At 49.3% G+C, this 25,641-nt stretch overlaps 1 protein-coding gene across 8 annotated transcripts; it reads right to left on the bottom strand.

Annotated features, from left to right (window-relative positions):
- Positions 1-810: 810 nt before the first annotated feature.
- On the bottom strand, positions 811-25,441 carry PIGZ (phosphatidylinositol glycan anchor biosynthesis class Z (Gwada blood group)). 8 transcript variants are annotated; one of them, XM_036108009.2, is made up of 6 exons: positions 25,214-25,441; positions 22,546-22,743; positions 18,643-18,768; positions 12,474-12,541; positions 6,610-6,822; positions 811-4,289 (listed from the first exon to the last, which is right to left on the bottom strand). In XM_036108009.2, the coding sequence occupies exons 5-6, from the start codon at positions 6,725-6,727 to the stop codon at positions 2,722-2,724; spliced, it is 1,686 nt and encodes a 561-aa protein (XP_035963902.1). In that variant the 5' UTR covers positions 6,728-6,822; positions 12,474-12,541; positions 18,643-18,768; positions 22,546-22,743; positions 25,214-25,441; the 3' UTR covers positions 811-2,721. The 8 variants fall into 8 exon arrangements, with proteins under 8 accessions (XP_035963902.1, XP_035963903.1, XP_035963901.1 ...); XM_036108010.2 differs by having other exon boundaries at positions 6,610-6,825; XM_036108008.2 differs by lacking the exon at positions 12,474-12,541.
- Between the last annotated feature and the right edge of the window lie 200 nt (positions 25,442-25,641).

A 25,641-nucleotide genomic window follows, 5' to 3' on the forward strand; every position in this document is an offset into this window, starting at 1 on the left:
GGATGGAGAAGCTAAAGTAACATTCCTAATGTTCATACTTCTGATTTGATATCCCATCAGAGGTGCTGCTGTTTAATCCTCTCTGAGGCCCAAAGTCCCACTCTCCGAATGACCAAAGTCCTGGTTTGGCATCCTACCCTTCTGTCCTACCAAAGGACAAATACTCCTCCCAGACCATAGGCAACTCTGGATTCTCCTTTGAGGCTGGCAGTGAGGAGCCTGAGGAGCTTGTTCCTTCTATGACCTTTCTGCCACGTTTGTCTCTGGATCTCAGCGGCAGAATATTAGCAGTCCCCAGCCTGACTCCCTACCCTCAACATAGGTAAGCACACTCACTGGTAGGTCTTTTCTCCAGATGGGCAGGGACAAAAAGGGAAGCAGTGCTGGAAGCAATGAAACTACTGGACAAATTGGTCATTTTGGTAAGGAAGGAGAGAAAGCAAGAGAAGGGGGCAATTGTTTGTTTCTCATGGAGGAAGTGTGTAAGAACTAAGTTCCCTCCATTTTTTAGAGGGAGTCGGAGCAGAGAGAGAAAACGGTCCTTTCTGCTCCAGCTACAGGTCATTTGGATGCCTCCTGCTTCACTGGAGAAGCCTCCAGTGATTGTAGTCGCTGGCTTGCCATCCCATCAATTACCCTATTACTAAAGAGAAACATCAAATTCTTCCCACCACCCCCAGTGGCAATCTCCCAGCAAGATTTTCAAGCTTTTCTAAGTTCTGCCAGAAAGCGAAGCAGGGAAGCAACTTACCCTGCTATCTTGCAGGGCAATTCTGATTCACCCCTGGATGCTACATAGACCTAGATATCAACACTTCATGGACAAATTTATTAGAGGCCAGACCAACAATCTACACGGACTGCTACAACCAATTCCCTGGAATTCCTCCAGGGAATTCTGAGATTGTGGATGCAACTGGGGGAGAGAAGAGGCAAAAGTCCCAAGAAGCTTTGGGACCCTAGAGTCCGGGGTGTCTCCAAGATGGCACTTGGGCAGAAAAGCCATCTTTGGCTGCAAAGTAAACAGTGTTTACTGTGTGCCAGAGATGATGCTAAGCTCTAGGGATAGGAAGACAAATCAGAGGTTCATAGAAACATAAACCACAAGAGCAATGCATTGACATGAACGGGTACTACGGAATTTAAAAGAGGGAAATGTCCAGTGGTTTGCTGGAGCCAACATCTACTGGCTCCTGAGAGCAGATCTTTGGCATCTCCTCCCAACTTGGAGTTCAGTAGCATCATTTTGGTAGTTTGAAATCAGCCAAGGTGGGAGTATTTATGCCACAGAAATCGGCCAGTGCTACACATGGGGGCTTTTCTGCCCCCAGAGAGTGGGCTGTTGAGCACTGACCGGCATATCACTGACTCTGCTCTTGCTCGGGGCTGGAGTCCGGAGGAGGGCGTGGCGCCAAGATGAGCAGCTGCCCCAGAGCAGCACGACCGGGCGCCGTTGCTCCCAGTTGCCCCAAACCTCAGCCAGCAGAAGGCAGGACTAGAAGAGTGCTCAGGCTTGGTCATTAGTATCGGTTTGGTCTCCAGCTCTGCGCTGATTTCCAGCTTGCTGATTTCTGGGGCCTGCGTGCCGCTTATTTGCAGGAGGCGGTAGGGATTTGAGGAGGGAGGATGAGGACAGGTCGAGTGCCGTGGCTCCTCACGTTGCCAGTGGATTGGCAGCGGTGCCCCAAATGTGGGGAGCACTGCGCCTGGGCTGTGATGCCTTTCACCAGAGCAGCAGGTGCTCCGCTCCATCCTGTGAAGAGGTTTCTGAGCTTAGACAGTGACCAGATCGCATTTAAGAAGCCTCTGGGAGCACCAGAGTTCTCAAGTGCAGCCAGCTAACAGCATTGTGTGTTCTCCATTCCCACTCGGGCAGGCTGAGGAGGGAGAACATCTGGGTTCCCCAGTCCCAGAGAATGACCCTTAAAGGGTGAGATGCAGAAAGGTCCCACCCCCTCTCTCGGGGACAGGCGTAGAGGAGGATGGGGAGAAAAGTTCCAGAACTACTTGTTTTGGTAATAACCAAACGCTGAGACGGCAGGCACCGGAGGGCCACACCCATGCTGCTTAAAGAGCTTCGGGACAGATGTGCCTGTTTAGCCAGGGGACATGTGCTGCAGACCAGGGCAGGACGCAGTGTTAGCTGGCAGACACCTCTTAGATGCTTTTATCCACTGGAGAGATTGGGAACTGAAGCTAGGTGAGGGGAAGGGGCTTTCTTAAGACCACACAGCCAGGGAGTGGCAGGCAGACCAGGGACTAGACGTCGGGTCTCTGGAGTCGGAGCTGCGTGCTCTCTCTACATCACCACACTGCCTCCTTCCCGGTGACCCAGGAAGCCGGAGGGTTATCATGACAGCAAGAGGTAAGGCGTCCTGGAAGGTTTGAGAGAGGTCATTCAGGAATGTCATTAGCAGATCTCTCTCCTTTCATAACCAGGTGCTCTTACATACCCAAACATCACAGTGGCTAGAAGGGATAGGGCAGGAACAGACATGGGGCTGTTCACCAGACATTGGTTACACCAGCTTCTTTGGGGACCCTGGCCAGATCTTTGCTCTGTAAGGGGAAAAGGGTGCCAGCTCACCCAGAGGGCAGAGCAGCCAAAGCCTAGGCACAGGAGAGGCAGTAGTGGGAATTGCGGAAGGGAAAGGAAAGGAAGAGAACCAGGGCTCTGCTCCAGCCCAGCTACCCACAGAGAAGGTAGAGTGGTGCCTTCCCCTATGGCTGAATCGTGGGCGGTGGCTTTTCGGTCACATTGTCAGGCTTCTCCCCTAGTTCCAAGATGTGGAGGCTGAGATGGTCCCTCCAAGCCCCGCTCAGCAGTGAGGACAGGGCTGGTGGGTCTTCCAGGGTCAAGTGGGGAAACAGGAGTGTCTCACTCTTGAGAGGGAAGTGGCACTTCTCCATGGCAGGCCTGGCGGTGCCGGGGGTCACCACAAAAAGGCGGCAGAGCCACGGCCCACCAGCCACCTGGCAGGCTGGTTGTCTGGTGAAGTTGTTCAGGGCTCGGCACAGGACCCAGTCCTCGGTCCCGCCCATGTCCACCACCTCCACGGGCGAGCCCAGGCCCGGGAGGTGGAGAAGGTGCCGGGGGGGCATGTAGGTGTGGGTGAAGAGGAGTGTGTAGTGGGTGGGTAGGCTGGGGGGCGCAGGTGCATGAACCACCTGCTCCAGGTGCCCCAGGCCGGGCACTAGGCCCCCCTGATGCAGGCAGCCAAAGAAGAGGGCACCCAGGACATTGAAGAGGACCAGGGAGCCCTTGCAGGGCACAGGCTGGGTCTGTGGACTACAAAGCAGGACGAGGGGGACCAGGAGGGGGATCAGGAACCGAGCCTCCTGGTGGCTAAAGGCAGATAGCAGGGCCAGAGGCGTGAAGTAGAGGAGCAGGAGGTGAGACCCGGGGCCAGACAGCAGGCTCCGGCCCCCCAGGGCCCTCCGGAAGCGCATTTGTGCAAAGGCCCGGAGGCAGCCTCGCAGCTGTTGCCACGCCGCGCGCAGGGCCCGGGCATGCAGCATCCCGAAGAGCAGGAAACCATTGACTGCCAGGTGAGTGAGCCGCAAATGTGTGCCGTGCCTCGCCAGGTTCTGAGGATCCAGGTTGTAGTACAAGAAGTTGGCAGGTGTAAGAACAAGGGCACTGGATCTAGAGGGACTGGAGAAATACCAGCTGTCCACAGCCACAAACACGGCCGCCACGAGGCACGCCCCGGGGAGCAGCGCCAGGGCTTCTTTCGCCAGCGACCTGAAGCCAGGGTCTGCGGCCCCACCGGTGCTCCAGAGGAAGAGTGGGACCAGAGCAAAGGCCAGAAACGTGGGCCGGTTGAAGAAGCCAGCAGCCACGATGCCCCCCAGGAGCCAGCTGTGCGCCCACGGGCCCGGAGCAGGCTTCCTGGGGGTGGGGCTCCAAGCTAACCGGGGGGACACCAGCACCAGCAGCCCCGCGAAGAGCAGTCCCTCGATGGCGTTGGAGAAGGTCCTCGTGTAGAAGACCAGGGTGACGTAGGAGCCAGACAGCAGGACCAGGGCGTTCCAGCGCTCCGCCCCCCACAGCGGGGCCAGGCGGTACACGGCCAAGTCCAGGGCGAAGGAGAGGGCAGTGAGGAGGAGTCGGGGCCCCACCAGCAGCAGGTAGCCACTCATGGGGCCCGGCCACGGCCCCCACCGTTCCCAGAGCCGGAGCAGCCAGAAGGCGGAGCCGGAGGTCAGCAGTGGGAAGAGCACGGTGCGGCAGGAGCTGCGGGAGTGGAATTCCCAAGGCCGCGCAGCTTCGACGCCCAGGATGTCCTCTGCGGACAGAGAAGCGGAGGTGAGCCAGGTCCAAGCGCAGGGGATATGGCCCCAAGATGCTCCCACCCCCTCGTGAACGTGCCCCGCACAATCCCCGGGACTCTGGAGACGATGGGTTTTACTCCGGTGCTTAGGTTATGTGGCAGAGGACAGCGACCATTAGATAGAGGGTAACCCAGTGTGGGCCCGATGTAACCACACGAGCCCTTTAAAAGTGGAGAATTTTTTCAGCTGGTGGCAGAAGAGGACGTCAGAGATTCAAACCGTGAGGACTTGATGCATGTTGCTGGCTCAAAGGCGGAGGGACCCCTGGCAAGGAACATGAGTGGCCTCTAGGTCCACAGCAGCAATAAGCCGAATTTGTCCAACAGACGAGAATGAGCTTTGAACAGGTTCTCCCCCATAGCTTCCAGACAAGTACTCAGCACAGCCCAGACCTTGATTTCAACCCTGTGACACCCTGAGCAGAGAGCGCCTACCTGACCTCTGATTTGTTAGGCAGCAATAGAAATGAATATAGGAGAGCTCAGCCCTTCCTAGGTCTCCCTGTGGAGGGGGGCCGGGGGAAGCACGCCTGGGAAGTGAGGGGACTGTGTGCCCTGGGCAAGGTGTGTGGGGGGAAGGGGCAGGAGGAGGCTCCAGTCCCCTCCGTGGAGTGCTAAAGACTCCAAAGTCAGAGTCAAAAACCCATCCCTGTGATGATGGTTGTTATTCAGGACAGGCGCATGAGGCCGGGGAAGGGAACGAGCGATGACGGTTATGGTCAGAAGCGACTTTGGTGTTGTCTGTGATACTTAAGATGTTTAGAAGAATGTATTCAAGCAGTACTCATGTAATTAAAAACCTGCTTGGCTTCCTGGGGCTGGTCTGGGCTCCTGTCCCGCAGTGTCTCAGAGCTCTGAGGGGTGGGGTGAGCGAACCCAGCTCTTAATTTCTGCATCTCAGCTCCAAGCCCCACATCTCAGGCTTGATAACACTGCTGGCTGCTTGGGGCTCTTGACTTCTACTTATTCCTACAGCCTCTTCGCTGTCTTCTCTTTCCATGTCAGAAGGTGAAGGGGAGCGGCGCCTGGGTGCCTCAGTCGGTTAAGCATCTGACTCTTGATTTGGGTTCAAGTCATGATCTCAGGGTCCTGAGATCCAGCCCTGCTTGAGGCTCCGTGCTCAGCGGGGAGTCTGCTTGAAATTCTCTCTCTCTCCCTCTGCCCCTTGTGGCTAAAATAAATAAATAAATAATAAATAAATAAATACCTTAAAAAAGGGAAGGTGAAAGGGAAACAAAATCAAGGTCAGATCAATCTGTCTTTTTTTTTTTTTTTTTTTTACTGGCTCAGGTTAAAAAAACTGTGGCAAAGACTGGACCTTTCACCTGAAGAAACAAATCCAGCTGTGAGCCCTGTGGCAGGGCCAGTTGCATGTCTCCCCAGTATCCATTGCTTCCTTCCTTCCTTAGTCTCTTTAGTTGGGCATTTGGTCAGATATAAAGACTATTTTTCAGCTTCCTTCACAGCTAGGTGTGTTCACGTAATACATTCTGACCATCGGGATGGAAATGAGCAAAAAGTATGTGACATTCAAAATACGCCCTTAAAGAGGTGTCTGGCTCACTCAGTCAGAGAAGCATGTGACTCTTGATCTTGGGGTTGTAAGTTTGAGCCCTACGTTGGGTACAGAGATTACTTAAAAATAAATCTTAAAAAATATATATATGCCCTTAAAGAGAGCAGGCATGCCCATCTCCTCTCCAGTGGCTGGAAAGACTTCATTTTAGACTTGATGGCTGGAGCTCAAGCAGCCATTTTGAACCGTGAGGAGGAAGCCATGTGCCCACAGCATCTGAAAAGCCTCACAGTCCCTGGCAACCATTCTCATGATGTATCCTACACCCCTCTGCAGATAAATTCTAACAAGTGAGCATTCCAGGCCTGGATTCCCTTACACCTCAGATGAACCTAGAGAAGAAAAGTTTCAGTATCTCAGACCACAGGCCTGTGTAAGTTTCCCAAGCACCCAGGAAGCCCAACTCTAACATCTCTCCACTGAGAAGCCCGAAACAGCTTTCACTATGAATAACCTGTACTGTTGGTCCAAGCAGGAAAACATCAAAAGAGGCTGGCATTTCATTAGTATCATCCAGAAGGTCAATGTCACCAGTCAGGAAGGAGATGTGAAATCCCCACACCCAAGTTCTTATTCCAGAGAGGCGCATGGATTTACTGCTCAATCACACAGACGTAGTTTCTCCCTCCCCCTGAATATCCAAACAGCAACAATCCAGACTTTGCTGCAGCTTAACTTAACCGCACGCAGGGAATTTACCTGCCATGACCTCAGGTGATTGGAAGAACTCATCCGGGTGCACGTAGCCTGTCTGTGGCAGGAGGCACCACACCAGGCGGAGCAGGCTGAGGCTGCCCCACAGCGCCCGGACTGCCATCTTCAGCTCAAACTGCTAGCCAAGACCCCACGCCAAGAGCCTAGAATGGCTTCTCAGTCCGCTACAGATGCTGTTCTGGTTCCACGGACCTGCATCTGCTGAGGACAGCATTTGTTAGTTGTTATAAGATGAATCATAATATGTTCAGTTGTCTGAACCAACTCAAAACTCTACATACAATACGAGCTGCTATTTATAAGTGCCCACTAAGTAGCAGAACTTCATGTGTGTATCTCATTTCATCCTTTCTACATTCTGGGGCCGTGGGTCTTACTATCGCCATTTTTAAAAAAGATTTTATTTACTTATTTGTCAGAAAGACAGAGAGAGACAGAAAGAGAGAGAGAGAGAGAGAGCAAAAGCAGGGTGGAGCTGCAGGCAGAGGGAGAAGCAGGCTCGATGCGAGACTCGATCCCAGGACCCTGGGATCATCACCTGAGCCGAAGGCAGACACTTAGCCGACTGAGCCACCCAGGAGTCCTTTACTATCTCCATCTTACATACAGGGAAACTGAGGCCTCTGTTGAATGACCTAGTTACTTGCTAACCGTATTTGCTAGTGTCTAAATATGATATCTGCAAATAGGATTTAGGGTGGCCTCCAAATACAGGTCTCACAGCCCCATCCTGTTCACCAGCTCCTGTCCACAGGCAAGCATGGCAGCCTGTCTCTTGCACTTCTGAAAACTTTGGGACCTCAATGCATTCCATCCATTTCCCCACAAAAATAAACTACATTTGACCCCACTGTCTCCAGTCACTCCCTCCAACCTTCACACGCCCTGCAATTTACCTTTGGAAGGTGATGAGAACTTACTGCAACGGTCAGAACGTGTGTGCCCCACCCCATTAAGATGTTGACATCCTAATGACGGATGTGATGGTGTAAGAAAGGGGAAGCCTTTGCGAGGGAGCCTTTCTGGGTGGAGCCCTCATGAATGGGATTAGTGTTCTTAGAAAAGAGGCCCCACAGAACTCCCTCATCCCTCCCATCCTGTGAGGACAGAGTGGGTGTGCTCTGTGCCAGGAAGAGGGCCCTCACCATGCCAGCGCCTTATCTTGGACTTCCAGCCTCAAATCTGTGAGAAATAAGCACCCAGTCTGTGGTATTCTGTGATAGCAGCCTGAGCACACGAAGACACTTCCTCATCATGGGGATTCTTAACCCGCCCCCCGCCCCCCACCCCGGACTCAAAGATCAGGAGGAATCTGAGCCCATTGCATGATGGACCTATATCTCAGATATCAACACCCTCATATCATCTCTGGTGAACAGAAAAACAAGTTTGACTCTCCTCCAAGAATACATATGGTGACTGTTTCCTGACTTTGATATTTTAAAGCCTGACCTTAAACAGCCGTTGTTCTCAGGTGGAATACGTCACAGCAGAGGAGAGGAGAGAGAGTGAAGCAACATGACAGGAATCCAGCAGATGCTGACAAGGAGCATCTGGATACTAATACCTCAAGAAGTTTGAAAGATAACTTTTGCAGTCTCTGCTCGAGCTTTTGGACTGAATTATACAGACTCTTTTTCAGTGCCAGTGAATGAATATCCCGACTTTTAGAGAGAGAAGATGAGGCTACATTTGGGGCTGGGATGCAAGCAAGGATCCCATTCCTCCCCAAGCAATGCCTGAAAGAGGACTTCAATTTCCTCCATTTTGGTCTTAGTCTGTACTTCATCACTGATTAAATTCTTCTTTCCAGCTTATCTCTTAATTCAGGCAAAAGACCCTGCAGGCAAAGCATCCCCTGAGGGGAACCAAACCTACCGCTTCAAGCAATTAGGACTGCCCTGAGCCAGCAAGCCCCATGGGACTGACCCCAAGACAATGGCCGACCTGACCTTTCCTGCCCACCTGCATAGTCCCATGTCTTCCCGGTGTTGGCCTCCCTGAAATAAATTCCTTTCCTCTTTCACCACCACTTGTCTCTCTGCCTTTGGATTTTGTCAGCAGCGAGTGGCTGAACTGGTCTATTGGGGACCCTGGGAGTCAGGGGCTTGCACCTCTGTGCCCGCTCACATGCCCTCACTTTAACTTTCCTTCCAGGCTAGGATTCAAAGTGCATTGTAATTTAGCAGCTCACATGATGAGATTATGAGTTTGGTTTCCAGCAATTTCAGCCCTGCAAGTAACAAGAGAGAAGGGTCTCTTTCGGGGCACACACAGGTCATTTTATGAGGACCTTGAGCTGGGAATTTGAAGCCCAGCAAAGGCATCATATACATGGTCACCCAAAACCTTGCCTGGGGTATCTCAAATGCCACATCACTCCATGGACTACCAGTGCTCTCTTTACCACTCAAAATAGGGCCTTTAAATCTAATCAGTCTAGAGAACCAATTCCAGAAAACCCAGAACCTCTATTCAGAAAACTCATGAGATTCTGTTCCTCTAGAACCACTTACAGTTATAAAGTCTGTATTAGTCAGGTTCAGCCAGAGAAAGAGAAACCAAACCATAGGATATATACATTAAGATTTATTGCAAGGAATTGGCTTATGCATTTGGGGGCCTGGCTAGGCAAATCTGAAATCTATAGGGCATTAGGAAGGGCAGGCCACTTGGGCAGGAGATGAAGCTGCAGTCCACAGAAGGAAGTTTCTTATTCAGGAACATCTTGGTTCGTTCTAAAGTCCTTTCAACTGATTCTATCAGGTCTACCCAGATTATCTAGAATAACCTCCCTTATTTAAAGTCAACTGAGGGGCACCTGAGTGGCTCAGTAGGTTAAGCATCTGCCTTCAGCTCAGGTCATGATCCCAGGGTCCTGGGATCAAGCCCCACCTTGGGCTCCTTGCTCTCGGAGAGTCTGCTTCTCCCTCTCCTCCCCGCTCATGCTCTCTGTTGCTCTCTCTCTCAAATAAATAAATAAAATCTTTAAAAGGGCGCCTGGGTGGCTCAGTCGTTGAGCGTCTGCCTTCGGCTCAGGTCATGATCCCAGGGTCCTGGGATCGAGTCCCACATCGGGCTCCCTGCTCGGCAAGAAGCCTGCTTCTCCCTCTCCCATTCCCCCTGCTGTGTTCCTGCTCTCGCTGTCTCTCTCTCTGTCAAACAAATAAATAAAAATCAAAAAAATAAAAAATAAAAAATAAATTAAAAAAAATGAAGTCAACTGATTGTGGACTTGCATTGCATCTACAAAATACCTTCACAGCAACATTTAGATTAAGTTTGATTAACTGGGGACTATCGCTTAGTCAAGTTGACAAAAAAACCCTGACCATCACACTCTAGAGAATTCAGGGTTTATAACTGTGTCTGAATTTTATTTATTATTTATTTTTGTAAAAGATTTATTTATTTATTTGAGAAAGAGAGAGAGAGAGAGTGGTGGGAGGGGCAGAGGGAGAGAGTCTCAAGCAGACTCCACAATGAGTGTGGAGCCCGACGTGGGGCTCAATCTCATGACCCAAGATCACAACCTGAGCTGAAACCAAGAGTCCAATGCCTAACCGACTGTGCCACCCAGGTACCCTTCTGTGTTTGAATTTTATTTATTTTTTATTTTTTTAAGATTTTATTTATTTATTTGACAGAGAGAAAGAGAGCAAGAGAACACAAGCAGGGGGAGCTGTAGAGGGAGAGGGAGAAGCAGACTCCCTGCCGAGCAGGGAGCCCGATGCGGGACTCGATCCCAGGACCCTGAGATCATGACCTGAGCCGAAGGCAGACGCTTAACCAACTGAATGACCCAGGAGCCCCTGTGTTTGAGTTTTAGATCAATGGGATAATTCTTCATGTAACCTACCAGTGACTCGTGTCTTTTATTCAAGATTCTGGTGATGGTGTTCATGCTGTTCCCTGCAGCTGCAGTCCCTCTTCATTGCTCTGCGGTATTCCACTGGATGAATATACTAAAATTTATTTATCGTTCTGACTGTTGTTTATCTGCTAGAGCATCTCCAGGTGTTGACAAATTTTTCTATTCCTAAGAATGCTGCTGTAACATTCTTATACAAGAGTTCTCTGAACTACATACCTAGAAATGGAATCCCTGAGTCTTGGGCATACATAATCTTAACTTCATTAAACAATGCCCAACGGTTTTCCAAAGGTCCTGCCAACCAGCAGATATTACAGTGTCCCCTGCTTCATATGCTGATTTATGCTTGGGATTGTCTAACATTTGATTTTGTGAATCTTGGGGATATTTACATGCATTTCCCTGATCACTAATGTGGTCAAACACCTTTTCAAATGCTTGTGGAACATTTTTGTTTCTTCCATGGGATTCCTTCTGGCCATTTTTCTTACTCTGTGTAGGAATTCTTTATATATTCTTTATATTACCTGCATGACAAATATCCTTTTCCAAATTGTGGCTTGTATTCTTAACTCATTTCTATTCCTGTAATATTGGTTTCTTATGCTTTATTTTTGTTTCTTGATCCTTTTCACCAGCATTTTTTCAACTTTATGAATCTTTTTGAAAAATTGCGGGTGCCTGGGTGGCTCAGTCAGTTAAGCGGCTGCCTTCGGCTCAAGTCATGATCCCAGGGTCCTGGGATCAAGTCCCTTGTCAGGCTCCCTGCCCAGCAGAGAGCCTGCTTCTCCCTCTGCCTCTGCCTGCAGCTCCCCCTGCTTAAGCTCTCTCTCTGTCAAGTAAATAAATAAAATCTTAAAAGAAAAAAAGAAAAAAGAAAAATTGACTTCTGGCTTTGTTCATCTCCTTTTAATTAATTTTTCTTAGCTTTATTTTTTCCTTCCATTTACTTTTTTTTGGAGTATTATTTTGCTGTTTTATTTCAAACCTTTTGATATGGACACTTAGCTCATTAATTTTGAGCCTTTAACTTTTGAGCCCATTAATTTTTGAACCCCTTCATATTTAAGATAATACATATTTGTGTATATATATACCACATCTTCTTTATCCCTTTAAATACTGTATTAACTGCATCCCACAAGTTATGCTGTATAATCTTTTCATATTTTCATCACCTGTGGTTATAAATCTTTTCTAATTCTGAGACAGAGCAGGGACTGGACTGGAGTCCCCTCAATCCTGACCAGGAAATCCACTGTTCCTTGATAGCTGAAACCCTATGCCTCTTGACTAGCATATCTTGCGGGAATGCAGAAGCAGGATGCCTACCAAAGGAAGGGTTCAAACTAGTCTGCGCCAGGATGGACCCCAGCGCTGGCCTATCACTGACCTTTCCCCTCGTTATAATACTAAAAACCACACCCGGGGGTACAGATTTCACATACTAATGAGACATGCAACGCATAAGGAAGCATGTGCTGTCCATTGCGTCTGCGCACATGACTTCCTCTGTCTCTCTCCACCCTGCATACTCAGACGTCACTCCTTTCCTGCCACAATCTCTTTAAAAACTTTCCCCTGCTTTTGTTTGGAGGGCTGGCATGAAAAACACTTTCCTTTGTGCTGTCTCCCTGGTGCTGGAGCATAAACCCCCATAAAAGCCTTGCCTGGAACTTCCTTTTGCCTCTAGTAAACTTGACTCTAGTAAATTTCCATTGCTCGGAGAACCCAAGGACCCTAGTTGGTAAAAATTCCATTGTAATTTCTTCTTTGACTAATGCTTTATGGTTGAAGAATTTGATTTTTTTGATCAACACTTAATTTTTTATAGCAGTTTCATGTTCACTGCAAAATTGAGAGGAAGGTTATAGAGATTTCCCATATATCCCCCTCCCCCACACATGCATAGTGCCCTCCTCATTATCAACATCCCCCACCACAGCAGTACATTTGTTATAACTGATGAACCCACCTTGACACATCATCATCACCCGAAGTCCACAGTTTACATCACAGTTCCCACTCTTGATGTTGAACATTCTATAGGTTTGAACAAATGTATGATGACATATCTACCATTACAGTATTGTAATGAGTATTTTCACTGCCCTAAAAATCCTCTGTGCACTGCCTATTCATCCCTCTCCACCTCCAACATTTAATGTTTAATGGTCCATTTTTGTAGACATTCCATGGATGCTTGAGAACACCATATATCCTATAGTTACTGGATATAGAGTTCCATGCATGTTTGTTAGATCAAGTTTAATTGTGTTGCTCAAACCCTTTATATCCTTAATAATTTTCCACTCCTTATTCTACATATCACAGAAATCTGTGATGAAATAGCTCATATGGTAGTGAACTTGTCTAATTTTCCTTGTAATTTTGTCATTTTAGCTCATTTTTAAAGCTATGTCATTGTTTTTATAAAAGTTTAGAACTGTTGTACCTTATTGGAAAATTGAATATTTTATCATTATACAGTGTTTTTTCTAAAAATTTATTTATTTTAGAGAGAGAGTGCTTGTATGGGGGTGGGGAGGGGACGAGGGAGAGAGAGAGAGAGAGGGAGAGAATCTCAAGCAGACTCCCCACTGAGCGTGGAGCCCAATGCAGGGCTCCATCTCATGACGCTGAGATCATGACCTGAACTGAAATCAAGAGTCGGACGCTTAACCGACTGAGCCACCCAGGTGCCCCTATACAGTTATCTTTTTATCTCTAATGTTTTGTCCCTAAAATATCTTCTCTGATATTAATATAGTTATACGAGCTTCCTTTTATTTAGTATTTACTAGTATATCATTTTAATACTTATTTTTTATTTTTATGTTTTCTGTTGGAACCATTTTTAATATTTAAATACAAAAATTGAGCACTTTTTTGTTTCAGACACACACACACACACACACACACACACACACGCACACACGTCTCTAACAGCCAAAATGGGCAGAGAAAACGAGCTCCTGCTCCGCCGTCCGCAGTCCCCACCCTGTGGTTCAGACTGCCCGCAGCCCGCCCTCCTTGCCAATACAGAAATCACAGCGGCTGCTTTACAACCACAGCTGTAAAGCATTGTGCGCATGTCCCTTCCCGACATCTCCGCGCTTAAAACAGAAATGGCCGGGGCTGCATCCTTCCCAGTGGTATCAGTTCCTATGCCACAATGGGATGGTGAGGCGACCTTCCCGTCACGAGTTACTTAGTGAAAGGGTGGGATGGCCAGAGCTGGAGGAACCGTCGGCATTGCTGCGCTCTGCTGTCAGAGTGAGGACGGCAGAAATGGGACCGCGTGGAGGGCACAGCTGCAAGTTGGGGGTCTCCGTGAGGCACTGGGGAGCGTTCTCCACAGCAGGTGTCCATAGATCAATGTGCCAAAGTTAAAAAAAAAAAAAAAAAAAGAATCCAAATAATCAGCAGTTCCAACACTGTTGAATTTTCAAACTTGTCCCACCAAGACAAGTCGTAGAGTAACAATCCAGATGTTTCCCGGAAGTGAAGGTAGAGCCCCTGGCACGCCTCCTGAGAAGCCTACGTCAGGCACCACGAAGTATCTGCCGTTGCCGTAGCTGCCGCTCCATTTGCAACTTCTCGGTCTCGAGGACAACAGGGAGAACGGGGATCATGAGGGAGGTGGTCCCAATCCACAAGGCTGCCCTGGGAAATCTCTGTGGTCTTCGAGCCACAAAGACGGAGAAGATCAAAAGCGGCCCCAGCCCCAGACGGGACCCTCTCTGGGAACATCTCTGTTAGTCCCCACAGTCTCTCCAACCGGGTCTCATCTAGCTCCTCGTCATCTTCCTCCTCCAGCTCCAACTCAGTCTTCTTGGCATCGCTCTTCGACAGCAATTCATCCGGGGACGGGGCACCTCAGGGCTGCCGGTGGGGGCCAGTACTCTAATATTCAATACATTGTGTTCTCTGCTTTCACCATGTTATGATTCGGGGTGTCCATTTCTTTTTAGCATAATTGGAAACTTTTTGGCTTCCTGACTATGTGGATAAGGGTCCTTTTCCATCTATAGAAAGTAATCTTCCATTGTTTTTTTTCAAATATTACCTCTTCTCTCTTTTTTATTTATTCTCCCTCTGGAAGTATGATTAAATGTATGGTAGACCTTGTTGGTCTGTCTTCTGTGTCATTTTAACTTCTACTTTATATTTTCTGTGTCTTTGTCTGTCTGGGCTGTTTTCAACTAATTTCTTCTGTTCTATCTTCTACATCCCTAATCGTCCTTTCAGCTGTAGTTAGCCAGCTGTTAAACCTGTCTATTGAGGGGCGCCTGGGTGGCGCAGTCGGTTAAGCATCTGCCTTCAGCTCAGGTCATGATCTCAGGGTCCTGGGATTGAGTCCTGCATCAGGCTCCCTACTCAGCCGGGAGCCTGCTTCTCCCTCCCCCTTGTCTCCTCCCCCCAACTCATGCACGCTTTCTCTTCTCTCAAATAAATGATTTTTTTTTTTTTTTTTTTAAAGCCTATTGAGGGGCGCCTGGGTGGCTCAGTCGTTAAGCATCTGCCTTTGGCTCAGGTCATGATCCCAGGGTCCTGGGATCGAGCCCCGCATCGGGCTCTCTGCTCGGCCGGGAGCCTGCTTCTCCCTCTCCCACTCCCCCTGCTTGTGTTCCCTCTCTAGCTGTCTCTCTCTCTCTGTCAAATAAATAAAATAAAATCTTTTAAAAAAAAAATAAATAAATAAAAATTAAAAAACCTATTGAGTTTTACATTTCAATTTTATATTTTTCTTTCCTATGAGTTGTTTGATTTTTTCCACATTTGTTGCTCTTTTGTCATATTTTCAAGCCTCTTTTATTTTTTTTAATTTTTTTTAAGATTTTATTTATTTATTTGACAGAGAGAGACACAGCGAGAGAGGGAACACAAGCAGGGGGGAGTGGGAGAGGGAGAAGCAGGCTTCCTGCAGAGCAGGGAGCCTGATGCAGGGCTCGATCCCAGGACCCAGGAATCATGATCTGACCTAAAGGCAGGCGCTCAGTGACTGAGCCACCCAGGTGCCCCTAAGCCTCTTTTATTTTTATATTACATTAAGCATACTTATTTGATATACCATATCTGATAATTCCAACATCTAAAGCTTTTTAGGTCTGAATCTGCTGTCTTGTTTCTGCTGGTTCTCACTCATCATGCCCTGTTTACTTCTATGTTTACCAAATTATTTTATTTTATTTATTCCTTGGACATAACCTGTGGGAATTATTTGAGGCCAGGAATGAGGGCAAATTTCTGAATTCCACTGAAATGGATTTACACTTGCTTCTGTCAGGTACCTGGGGGCATCAAAATCTGGGACCAATTTTGGTCATATTATTGGCTCCATGTTTTTGTTTTTGTTTTCTTTTAGGGAAGGTGGTGCCTAATCATGTGAATTCAGGCTAAAAATCTATATGAGGGCAGGCTCGTGGTTACAATCTCAGAAACAGAGATTCCCCCACCTGCACCCTAATTCGATTAGCCTCAGGATCCAAGAAAGGCAGTTTTCCTTACAGTCCTCTGGGGATGGAATAGTTTATTTCTAGGTCCCCTTTACATTGAGAATGCAGTCCTCTGGAGTCCCAGCTTTGAGAGAGTCTCCTGTTAGGCTTCTCTCTCGAGTGGGCTTCAGGATTTATCTTCTGTCCTGCCAGTGTTGAGAGATCACAAAAACCCATGCTCATGTGCACTGGGTTTTGCATGTGTCCTTAGTCCAAATCTGGCTTCAAGGCTCTACATACCTCTCTTAGCCCCTACTCTGGTGCCTTAGCATTCCTTACCTTTTGCTCAGCTCACATATTATTATATTATAATTGATTTTATATAAATAATACAGAGGATTTCAAGAAAAACTGCCTTTCTTGGAATCTAATGCTAATCAGATTAGGGAGGGCACAGGTTCTCCCCTGAGAATGTGCAGCCATGAGCCTACCCTCAATATAGCTCTTCAGCCTGAATTCACATGATTAAGTACCCCCTCCCCCACAAGAAAAAAAAAAAAAACCCAAGCCTGGGGCCAATAATGATTAGAAATGGTCCCAGACTTGGGATGCATATATAGTAATAATACCAGATAGATTATATATGAATTATTATTTTATATTTATATACAGAGGGGTTGGCATAAGAAATAACCATGTTGAGAGATAAGATGGGGGTTGTGAAAAGCTAAGTTAGTTTAAACCCTGTCAGCTTATTTTCAAGGAAGTCACGCACTTAGGAGTCAGCCTTGGTCAGAGAATCTTGTCATTATTTGAGGGGAAACAGGAAACGTGAGGGGAACATGCTGCAAACACATCAGTGCTTTTTCAGGATGTGCCCCAAACTACTATGGGGAGTTTGGGTGTCTCCACAATTATTGAGGGTAGATGGGATGGGAAGATGCTACGTCTAGGCCTCTGAAGCTGGTTCTAGAACTGCTGAAGGCTGCTCCTCAGTGCATGGGAGGGTGGGCGACCATGGGACCTTTGGGACAATGACTTGAACATGAGGCCTCTGGAACAAGCCAGCCTGTGGCCATACGGCCTACAGGAGTAGAGGTCTGCTTCCCCCATCCCAGCCGAGCCCTCTCTCATCCTGCCCCTCTAGTTCCCACACGGTCTGCCCACGCCCGTGCCATTGGCTGGGCTGCTCCATTAGGGGTGCGGCTTGCACCCCTGGAATCGAGTTTGGTCTCTATGAGGGCTGTTTGACAATTCAGTGCGAATTGTTAGTGTATCTAATAGACTTTTAAGCAGGGAAGGAACCACACAATGTTTGTTTTATATGCTTTTGTCACTTAGCAAAATATCAAGAGCATCTTTCCATACATTGTGAGCGTCCCCTCCCACGAGCCACAATCTCTCCATCCGTTCCGTATCTCCTTGCTCCCTCTGTTCTCTGCAGTTGGCACCCTCCCTTCGTCATAAACATGTCTGATTCTCTACCATTCCTAGAAAAACAACCAACCAAAGCTCTCTCTGAAGCTGAGGTGTCCCCTATCCGCTGTCCCTCTCTCCATCGCCCTGCACAGGATTCCTTAAACCATCCACGTTCACCGAATTCGCTCCTCACATCGTGTTGGCCATTCAACCCGACACAGTCTGGCTTTGCCCACCTCCACTGTGCCGACACAGCCCCCTCAAGAGCCTCCTTGCTTTTCCAGTTGTCAAACCCAATGGGCACTTCAGGCCCCTACCCCGCATGCCATTTGACAACAGGGAGCCCTTCCACAATTCCTTCCTACACTATAAGAGGCTGGGAAACAAAAAGCTACCTTTTGTAGATCCCCTTGAGGTTGGGTTATGCAAATTAGGTTTTAGGAATTGAGAAAGCAGGGGTGCCTGGATGGCTCAGTCGGTTAAGTGGGGTTAAGCGTCTGCATTTGGCTCAGGTCATGATCCCAGGGTCCTGGGATAGAGTCCCCCTGTCGTTGAGCTCCCTGCGGAGGCTGCTTCTCCCTCTCCCTCTGCCCCTCCTCCCAACTCATGCTTGCTCGCTCACTCTCTCTCTAATAAATAAATACAATCTTAGAAAAAAAAAAAGAATTGCGAAAGCAGACGTGAGACAGGCCATATTTCTGCAGTTGGCATTGTCTTCTCTGGGCAAAGAAGGTTATGGAGACATGGAGTTTTTCCTGCAGCAGCCTTCCAATGTCTGTCCCCAGCTGTGGGGACAGAGACACAGCTGCAGTTAGGGTGGTGTCCTGCTCCTCAGCAACTAAATTTGCCTGAGTTCCAAGGGAGCCTTTACACCTGCCTGATTGTCACACAAATGGTGACTCCTCTAGTGAGTTACTCCTGGGTGTTCGAGAGTCTTCCTGGAGGCCCAAGCTACAACCCATCCTTCCAATGCACCTGATGATTTTCAGTCCCTGTATAAATTCCTTTTCTGCTGGCTTCTATTTCCCATACTGCACTCTGGTCATTTGGTACCAGAGGTAGCCGTAGGCAGTAAGCCCGCAAGGATGAGGACATGCCTATGCTAAAAGAAAATACCTCTGCACTGGCAGCAGGGGACACCTGGGCCCTGCGTAGGCCTCCCGGGCAGCGGGTGCTCTGGGCCATGGCTCTGAGAAGTGCAGCCTCCCCTTGTGCTTGTCCCCACGGCTCTCCAGAGCTTTGCAGTCCACCAGCTCTGTCACACCAGCGAAACCATCCCACACTCACCTGCTTTTCCAACTTGACCACGCATCTCATTCTGATTTCATCTAGTGCCTCCACGTCGAAGGGCCCCTTGTCACCCTTCTTCTGGACCTTCTGGGCCCCAGGCCCCAGCCCACAACTGGGTCCACCCTGTGGGGAAAGGGAACAGTAAAAGGGCCCAGACACCTGCTACCCTCCCTCCCACAAGAACATACATACATACATACATGGGGAAAAAAAAGAAAATGAAGAAAATAACTGGCAGTCTACCTTCCACATCCAAAAGTGTTTTTAAGAATGAGGGCAAAACAAAGATATTTCCTGGCAAATCAAAACTGAAAGATCTTCACAAGCAGACCCTCAGAATTTTCTAAAGGATATATAATATATATATTAGGCAGAAGGAAAAATGATGCTAGAGAGAAGATCTGAGATGGAAGTAGGAATAAGGAGCAGAGAAGTTGGTCATTAGATGGGAGATATTTGGGAAGTAGAAGCCAAGTAAAAGTCATCCTCCCTCCTGCTGTTTTCTTCTGGCAAGTAAGGTCAAGGCGATGGGTAAGTTTTCTTTCCTTCTTTCTTTCCTTCTTTTTTTTTTTTTAGACTTTATTTATTTATCTGACGAGAGAGAGAGAGAGAGAGAGCACAAGCAGGGGGAGCGGCAGGCAGAGGCAGAGGGAGAAGCAGGCTTCCCGCTGAGCAGGGAGCCTGATGCGGGGCTCGATGCGGGGCTCGATCCCAGGACCCTGGGATCATGACCTGAGCGAAGGCAGCCGCTTAACCGGCTGAGGCACGCAGGCGCCCCAACGGGCAAGCTTTCTGCCGCAGTGTTCCATGCTAACGCACCAGCTCCGTGGGTGCTGGCAGGCAGCTGTGGTGGTTTGGCCACGGCTGCCCGATCGTCGCTTTGCAAACACAGCACCGTGCTCTTGAAGTCAATGTGCCGGTGGCAGCCTCCTGTGTTGCCTTCTCCTGATAGAGCCACGGAGGCAGCAGCTCCTACAGTGGGTCAGTTTCGCAGTATTCTAGAAGTCCTTTCTGGAGGTTCAGCTAGACCCTGACCATCCAGCGCCTTCCAAGTTTCATAAGCAGCTACTTCCCTATATTTAACCCCGTGGTGATTAAAGTTCTTAATTGTTTGCAAACAAATCAACGATGAAAGCTCTGACTCACATAGGCTTAAACAATTCATCACATCATAAGACAAGACCACCAGAGCTTGGAGCTGATGGGGCTCCTTTGCTATTTCCCAGTGATCCTTCTGATTTCTGCCTCTCTCTTTGTGTGGACATCAGCCTCATGCTGGAAGCAAGATGGTTAACTCAGCCATTCCATCCAGACACAACACTGAGAGGAAGAGTCTATAGATTCTTTGTGTATCACTTTTTTTGTTGCTTCTTTCGAAACAGTTTTATTGAGATATAATTAACATACAACTCATTCATTTAAAGTGTTCACTTCAGGGGCGGCTGGGTGGCTGGGTCAGTTAAGCCTCTGACTCTTGATTTTGGCTCAGGTCATGATCTTAGGGTCGTGAGATCGAGCCCTGCATTTGGCTCTGTGCTCAGCACAGAGTCTGCTTGTCCCTCTCCTCTCTATCTCTCCCTCAAATACATACATACATACATACATAAAATCTTTAAAAAAAAGTGTTCAATTCAATAGCTTTTAGTATATTCACAGTTATGTGCGACCATCACCCCTTATCAATTTTAGAACATTGTGATCACCTCAAGAAGAAAACGCATACCATTTACTTAATCATCTCCCAACCCCCTGCCACCACCTCAGCCCTAAGCAACTGCTACCTACTTTCTCTCCATAGATTGCCCGATTCTGGACTTTCATTATGCAGTATGTGGCCTTTTGTGGCTGGCTTCTTTCACTTAAAATCATGTTTTCAAAGTTCATTCACAGTATAGCCCGGGTCAGTACTCACTCGTTATTATGGCCAAATAATAATAATTCCACTGTATGGATGTAGCACACTTTGTGTATCCATTCATCTGTTGATGAACATTTGAGTTGTTTCCACATTTTAGCTATTATGAATAATGCTACTACAAATATTTGTGTATAAGTTTCTGTGGGACATAATTTTTTCATTTTCCTGGGTATATACCTAGGAGTAGAACTGCTGGGTCATAATGGTAACCCTATGTTTAATTGTTTGAGGAACTGCGAGATTGTTTTCCAAGTGGCTGGTCCTTTTTATGGTCCCACTGGCAGTGTATAAGGGTTCTAAGTTCTCCACATCCTGGCCAACATGTGATGTTATCTGGCTTTTTGATTCTAGTCATCCTAGTGAGTGTGAAGTGGTATCTGCTTGTGGTTTTGACCTTCATGGGTACCTTTTTTTTTTTTTTTTAATCAAAGAAATTTTTTCCAGAAGTCCCTCAACAGACTTTCCATCAAGTCCCATTGGTCAGAAGAGGATCAAATAGACTTCATAAACCAATCACTGGCAAGTGCAATGGGATTACCAGGGGCGACCCAGCCGCTGGTTTGGAGCTGGGGCTGTGGGCTACCTCCTCTGAGATGCACAGAATCCAGAGGGTGCTTACCCTAACAACATCAGGTTCTGTTAGGAAGGAGGAAGGAAGACAGGGGATCAGCGGTGTGGCTCCTACATGTGGCTTCCACGGCACCAAGCTCTGGTGGTTTTCCTTCTTCTCTAACCATTTATTTTTAGGCTGCTTTTCCTCCGTCTACCCCTGAAATGTCAGGGCTCCTGGTCTTCAACTTTCACCTTTCTAAGCATCTACACTCTTTTTGGGTCATCTCATTTATTCTCCTGGTTTCAATTTCCATTTGATGACTTTAAATTGCTTCTTCTCTGAGCTCCAGATTTACTGATAATAAATAATAACAATGATAATAGTGTTGCCATTTTTCGATACTTATTTTGTTCCAGACACTGTACATTGTCTCATTTATTCTCATTTTATAACAACCCTAAAATTCTATTACTGTTCCTATCTTATGGATGAATTAACAGGTTTAAAGAGATCAAGTTTCTTGCCCAATGTGACAGAACTAGTAGGTTGATGAATGTAGGTGTTGGACCCAGTCTGTTTGACCCCGGAGCCCTGAGCCACTGCCTATTAGGCTTCTGCCCCCACCTCAAACACAGGGCAGCCAGCCAGAACTCATCGCTTTCCCATGCACCAGCCCTGCCCCCACATCCCCTGCAGCAGGGAGGGAATGACAGTTTGTCCAATTATTCAGTCCAGAAATCCAGGGGTCATCTTCCTTCTTCACCCCTTCACTAAGTGATACTAACTTTGTTTTCTAATTCTTTCTTTCTTTTTCTTTTTCTTTCTTTTTCTTTCTTTCTTTCTTTCTTTCTTTCTTTCTTTCTTTCTTTCTTTCTTCCTTCCTTCCTTCCTTCCTTTCTTTCTCTCTTTCTTTCTCTTTCCCTCCCTCTTCCTCTTCCTTCCTTCCTTCCTCCCTTCCTTCCTTTCTTTCTCTTTCTTTTCTTTCTCTTCCTTCCTTCCTTCCTTCCTTCCTTTCTTTCTTCTTTCTCTCTTTTTTTGTAAGTAATCTCTATATCCAAAGTAGGGCTCGAACTCACTGAACTCACGACCCCACAATCAAGAATGGCATGCTTTACCAACTGGTAACAGTTGGCTTACAAGGCTTACAAGTCCCACCAGTCCCCACTGGCCCCACTCTCCCCCACTGACCCCACTCTGTGCATGCAGAACTTGGCGCTCCAGAAACATGACGTCTTTCTGTAGTCGCCTCTTCTGTCCTGCCTTCTCACCCCAGCGTCTTTGCTCACATTGCTTCCTTTGCTGGATGTGCTTATAATATAAAAGTTAAAACCCTCTTTGGCGTGGTAGGCCCGGTTTCAAATCCTTGCTGTCACTTGCTCATGGTGAAAGGGCACTCAATCTGTAAACTGAAGTTAACAATAGTACCCACCTCAGAGCTCTTGTGAAGACAACATGAAAAAACAAACAAGGATGCCTGGGTGGCTCAGTCAAGTGTCTGCCTTCCGTTCAGGTCATGATCCTGGGGTCCTGGGATCGAGTCTCGCATCGGGCTCCTTGCTTAGCGGGGAGTCTGCTTCTCCCTCTGCCTGCGGTTCCCCCTGATTGTGCTCTCTCTGACAAATAAAATCTTAAAGAAAAAACAAACATAACAGTGGTTTCTTTCATTATTCATTTTGCTTCAACTGCCGAGATCCCCTAGAAGCCCTCCCCAACCTCATTTCCACAGAACCCTGTGCTTCGCGGAACACGGACCCCTGGCGCTGTCTGATTGCTTCTCAGCCTCGTCTGGTTGAGATTCCCCCAGGTGTGGGATCCGTTCGTATCTATCTCAGCCCCTCGAATCCACCTGATGGGCCTCCTGTGGGGCCAGGGCCAAGGACAGAGTCGGAGGTCCCCAGAGGAGGTGACAATATAAGAGGACACTGAACTTTACAAGTGCGGGAAATTCTCCAGAAAGAGCCAAGCGCCGCAGCCCTCGGTCCCGGGGCTCCAGGGGGCGGAGCCAACAGGACGGGGTGTGGCAACTACTCACCTTAACCCAATCAGGATACGAGGCTGCTAATGCCTGCACGGGAGCACGCTAAGCTACCTGCGTGGAGATCCAGTCCTGCGGCCACCGCTGGGTGGCCGTCTCCAGGACCGGGATGGAGGGAGGGTTGGGGGAGATGGGGGGCGGGGTGACTGTCTCCAGGAGGGCAGTGGAGAGGCAGGTTCTAGAATAAAGTGACAGCGCCCAGGTCACGGAGCTTTGTGGGGCCGGGGAGCGGGCGCTGATAGCCACAGACAGGGGCATTCCCAGCGCGTGTGCGGGGCTGGTGTGGAGGCAGGCAGCAGGGAGAGACCATCTCGGTGGCAGGGGTACTGCGAAGCGGAAACCACTGCGCTGGGCGCGGGGGGGAAGCTGGGGAAGAGATCGCTTTAGTGGGGCGAGAGGACGCGAAGGGAGGCCGCGCGGCTGCGGCGAGCCGCGGGTGTGCGGAGACACTTGTTTTTCTCGCTGAGTCAAGGGCGGGGCCGGCTCTCGGTGCCCCCCCCCCTTCCCTCAAGGCGCCAACTGTGTGCGCAGCCCAGAGTTGGCCCTGTGGACACAGCTGTGAGCCAGCGTGGCCCACAACGGCAGCCATTGTGTGGTGGCTTCTTCCAAGGAATGTCCCTACCTTCAAACTTAAACTCCCTGACAAAGCTCTGGGGCACTGCTTTCGGGGGTGGGGGTGGGGTGGTGATCCCATGGTTCGGCCGCTTCTGGGGATCCAGCATTTGGAACAGGTTTTGAAGACAGCAGGGTCGAGAGTGTCAGAGGCGGCGGCCCCGGCGCAACAGCCAAAGGCATCTTCACATAAGACGCACAAGGACCATGTCCGTCAAGGCCAAGATCTTGTGCCCAACTCTGAAGTCCATCCCAGGGGCAGAGGGTAAGAGTGGCTCTCCTGAGTCCTTTTGCCTGTTTGGCGTCAATTTCATCCTCATATCGACCCTGATGGCCACAGTAAGCCCTGCAGGGCGCCCCACCCTGGAAGCATAGGAAGGCCTGACTCTGGCTTCCCCCTTCCCCAGGTTGGCCAAACGTGCCCATGTTTATCCTTTCATTAACAGAGAATGCAACACACAGCACTGAACACACCTAAGGGAGAGGGGAAGACAGTAAGGTACGTCCACTAACTGGCATGTATCTATTAACTATCTGTGACGCAGGGCTCCCATCTGCAAAATGGGAACTCTGCTCTATAGCGGGAAGTTTCTGGGTGTTAATTCTGACAAAGGTTCCCAGTTTTATGAGTCGAAAGTGTCTGAGGGTGAAGAATGACGTTCAGAAGTGACGGTGAGGCATGTCTTCCTTAAGGAAAACTACAACCATCTCTGCCATACTGTGTGTTCACCATCCCCCTCCCCCGCAAAGGTCCGGACTGCCACCAACCAGAGCAGTAGGGGCTCGCCCGCAGGGTTGCCTGCAGCATCCTGGACGACAAGCTTCTGCCCTTGTCCCTGCCCCCATGCAATTCCTGGGCAAGGAGCCCATCTTCCCAGTCTGTGAAAGGGCAGGCATGACCTGAAGTGCACCTGGCAAGGCCGGAAGTGGAGATTCTTCTCCGCTGAATTAATGCAGATCTATCTGTGCTTCACAGACTTAGTGCTCAGCACTTTGAAGCGTCTTTTGGGTTCGTCCTCACAGGGACCCTGAAGGTAGCGTATTCCCATTTTATAGATGAGGAAAGCGAGGCTCAGTAAAGTTGCAGAACCACGCAAGAACACGAGCTGGTACCAGGAGAGGATTCAAGCCTAGGCCTTGGTCTGGGTCCAAAGCTAGCGCTCTAAAGTATACTCACAGCCTCGCCTCCCTTTCCCGAGAAAGCGTCACCGCAAGCCTCCTGACTCTCCTAGGTTGGGGCAGGTCAGTGCTCAGAGCCCGCAGACCCGGGTCTGGGGGACAGTGCCCGCGATGATGTGGGCTCCGCTGTCTGCCTCACCAGTCTCCAGCATCTGCTGGCCTCTTGGCAGCTAGCAAAAGTAGGAAGGGAAGCAACTGCCTGTCCTCCCTGCCTGGCCCTCCTACCTCCCTGACCCGCATCAACTCTCTGGAGCTGCTCGGGCCGACTCACCGGCGCGCGGCCTCTGGGCTGCACCTGCGGCGCTGGCGGCGTCCGCACCCCCCACCCCGAGGGCCTGCACTGGGGGTGGACCCGGAGCCGCCCCGACCAGAGGGCGGGAGGTGTGCGGTGTGTCCTCAGCGCAGCCGCCGCTCTGCCCGGTCCGGGGAACTAGGCGCACCACGCAGTGCGCCAGGAGGGGCGGAGAGGGCTGGAGACGAGTGCGCCGGCGGGCGGGGCTGCCCAAGTGCGTCCCCTGAGGTCCCGGGGTGGGCTGTGGCCGCGGGGGGGGGGGGGGATTACGGAGGGTCCGCGTGTCTCCCGGGCCTTGGCACGCCGGGCAGTGATTGCGCCCTCCCCTCCCCGCATTCCGGCTCATTCCCCTAGCAGCCCCGTACTTGGCGCGCCACGCCAGGGGAGCGCCCTTTTTAGCACGAGGG

This window comes from Halichoerus grypus, chromosome 1 (genome assembly GCF_964656455.1).
Source record: "Halichoerus grypus chromosome 1, mHalGry1.hap1.1, whole genome shotgun sequence".
NCBI classification, from domain to species: Eukaryota; Metazoa; Chordata; class Mammalia; order Carnivora; family Phocidae; genus Halichoerus; species Halichoerus grypus.

Excerpts from the sequence above, each read along its gene's own strand:
- PIGZ (XM_036108008.2), bottom strand. The coding sequence starts at position 6,727 with ATGGCAGTCCGGGCGCTGTGGGGCAGCCTCAGCCTGCTCCGCCTGGTG. Across the intron at positions 4,290-6,609 it reads ATCACCTGAGGTCATGGCAG|AGGACATCCTGGGCGTCGAA; the intron begins GTAAATTCCCTG and ends CTCTGTCCGCAG.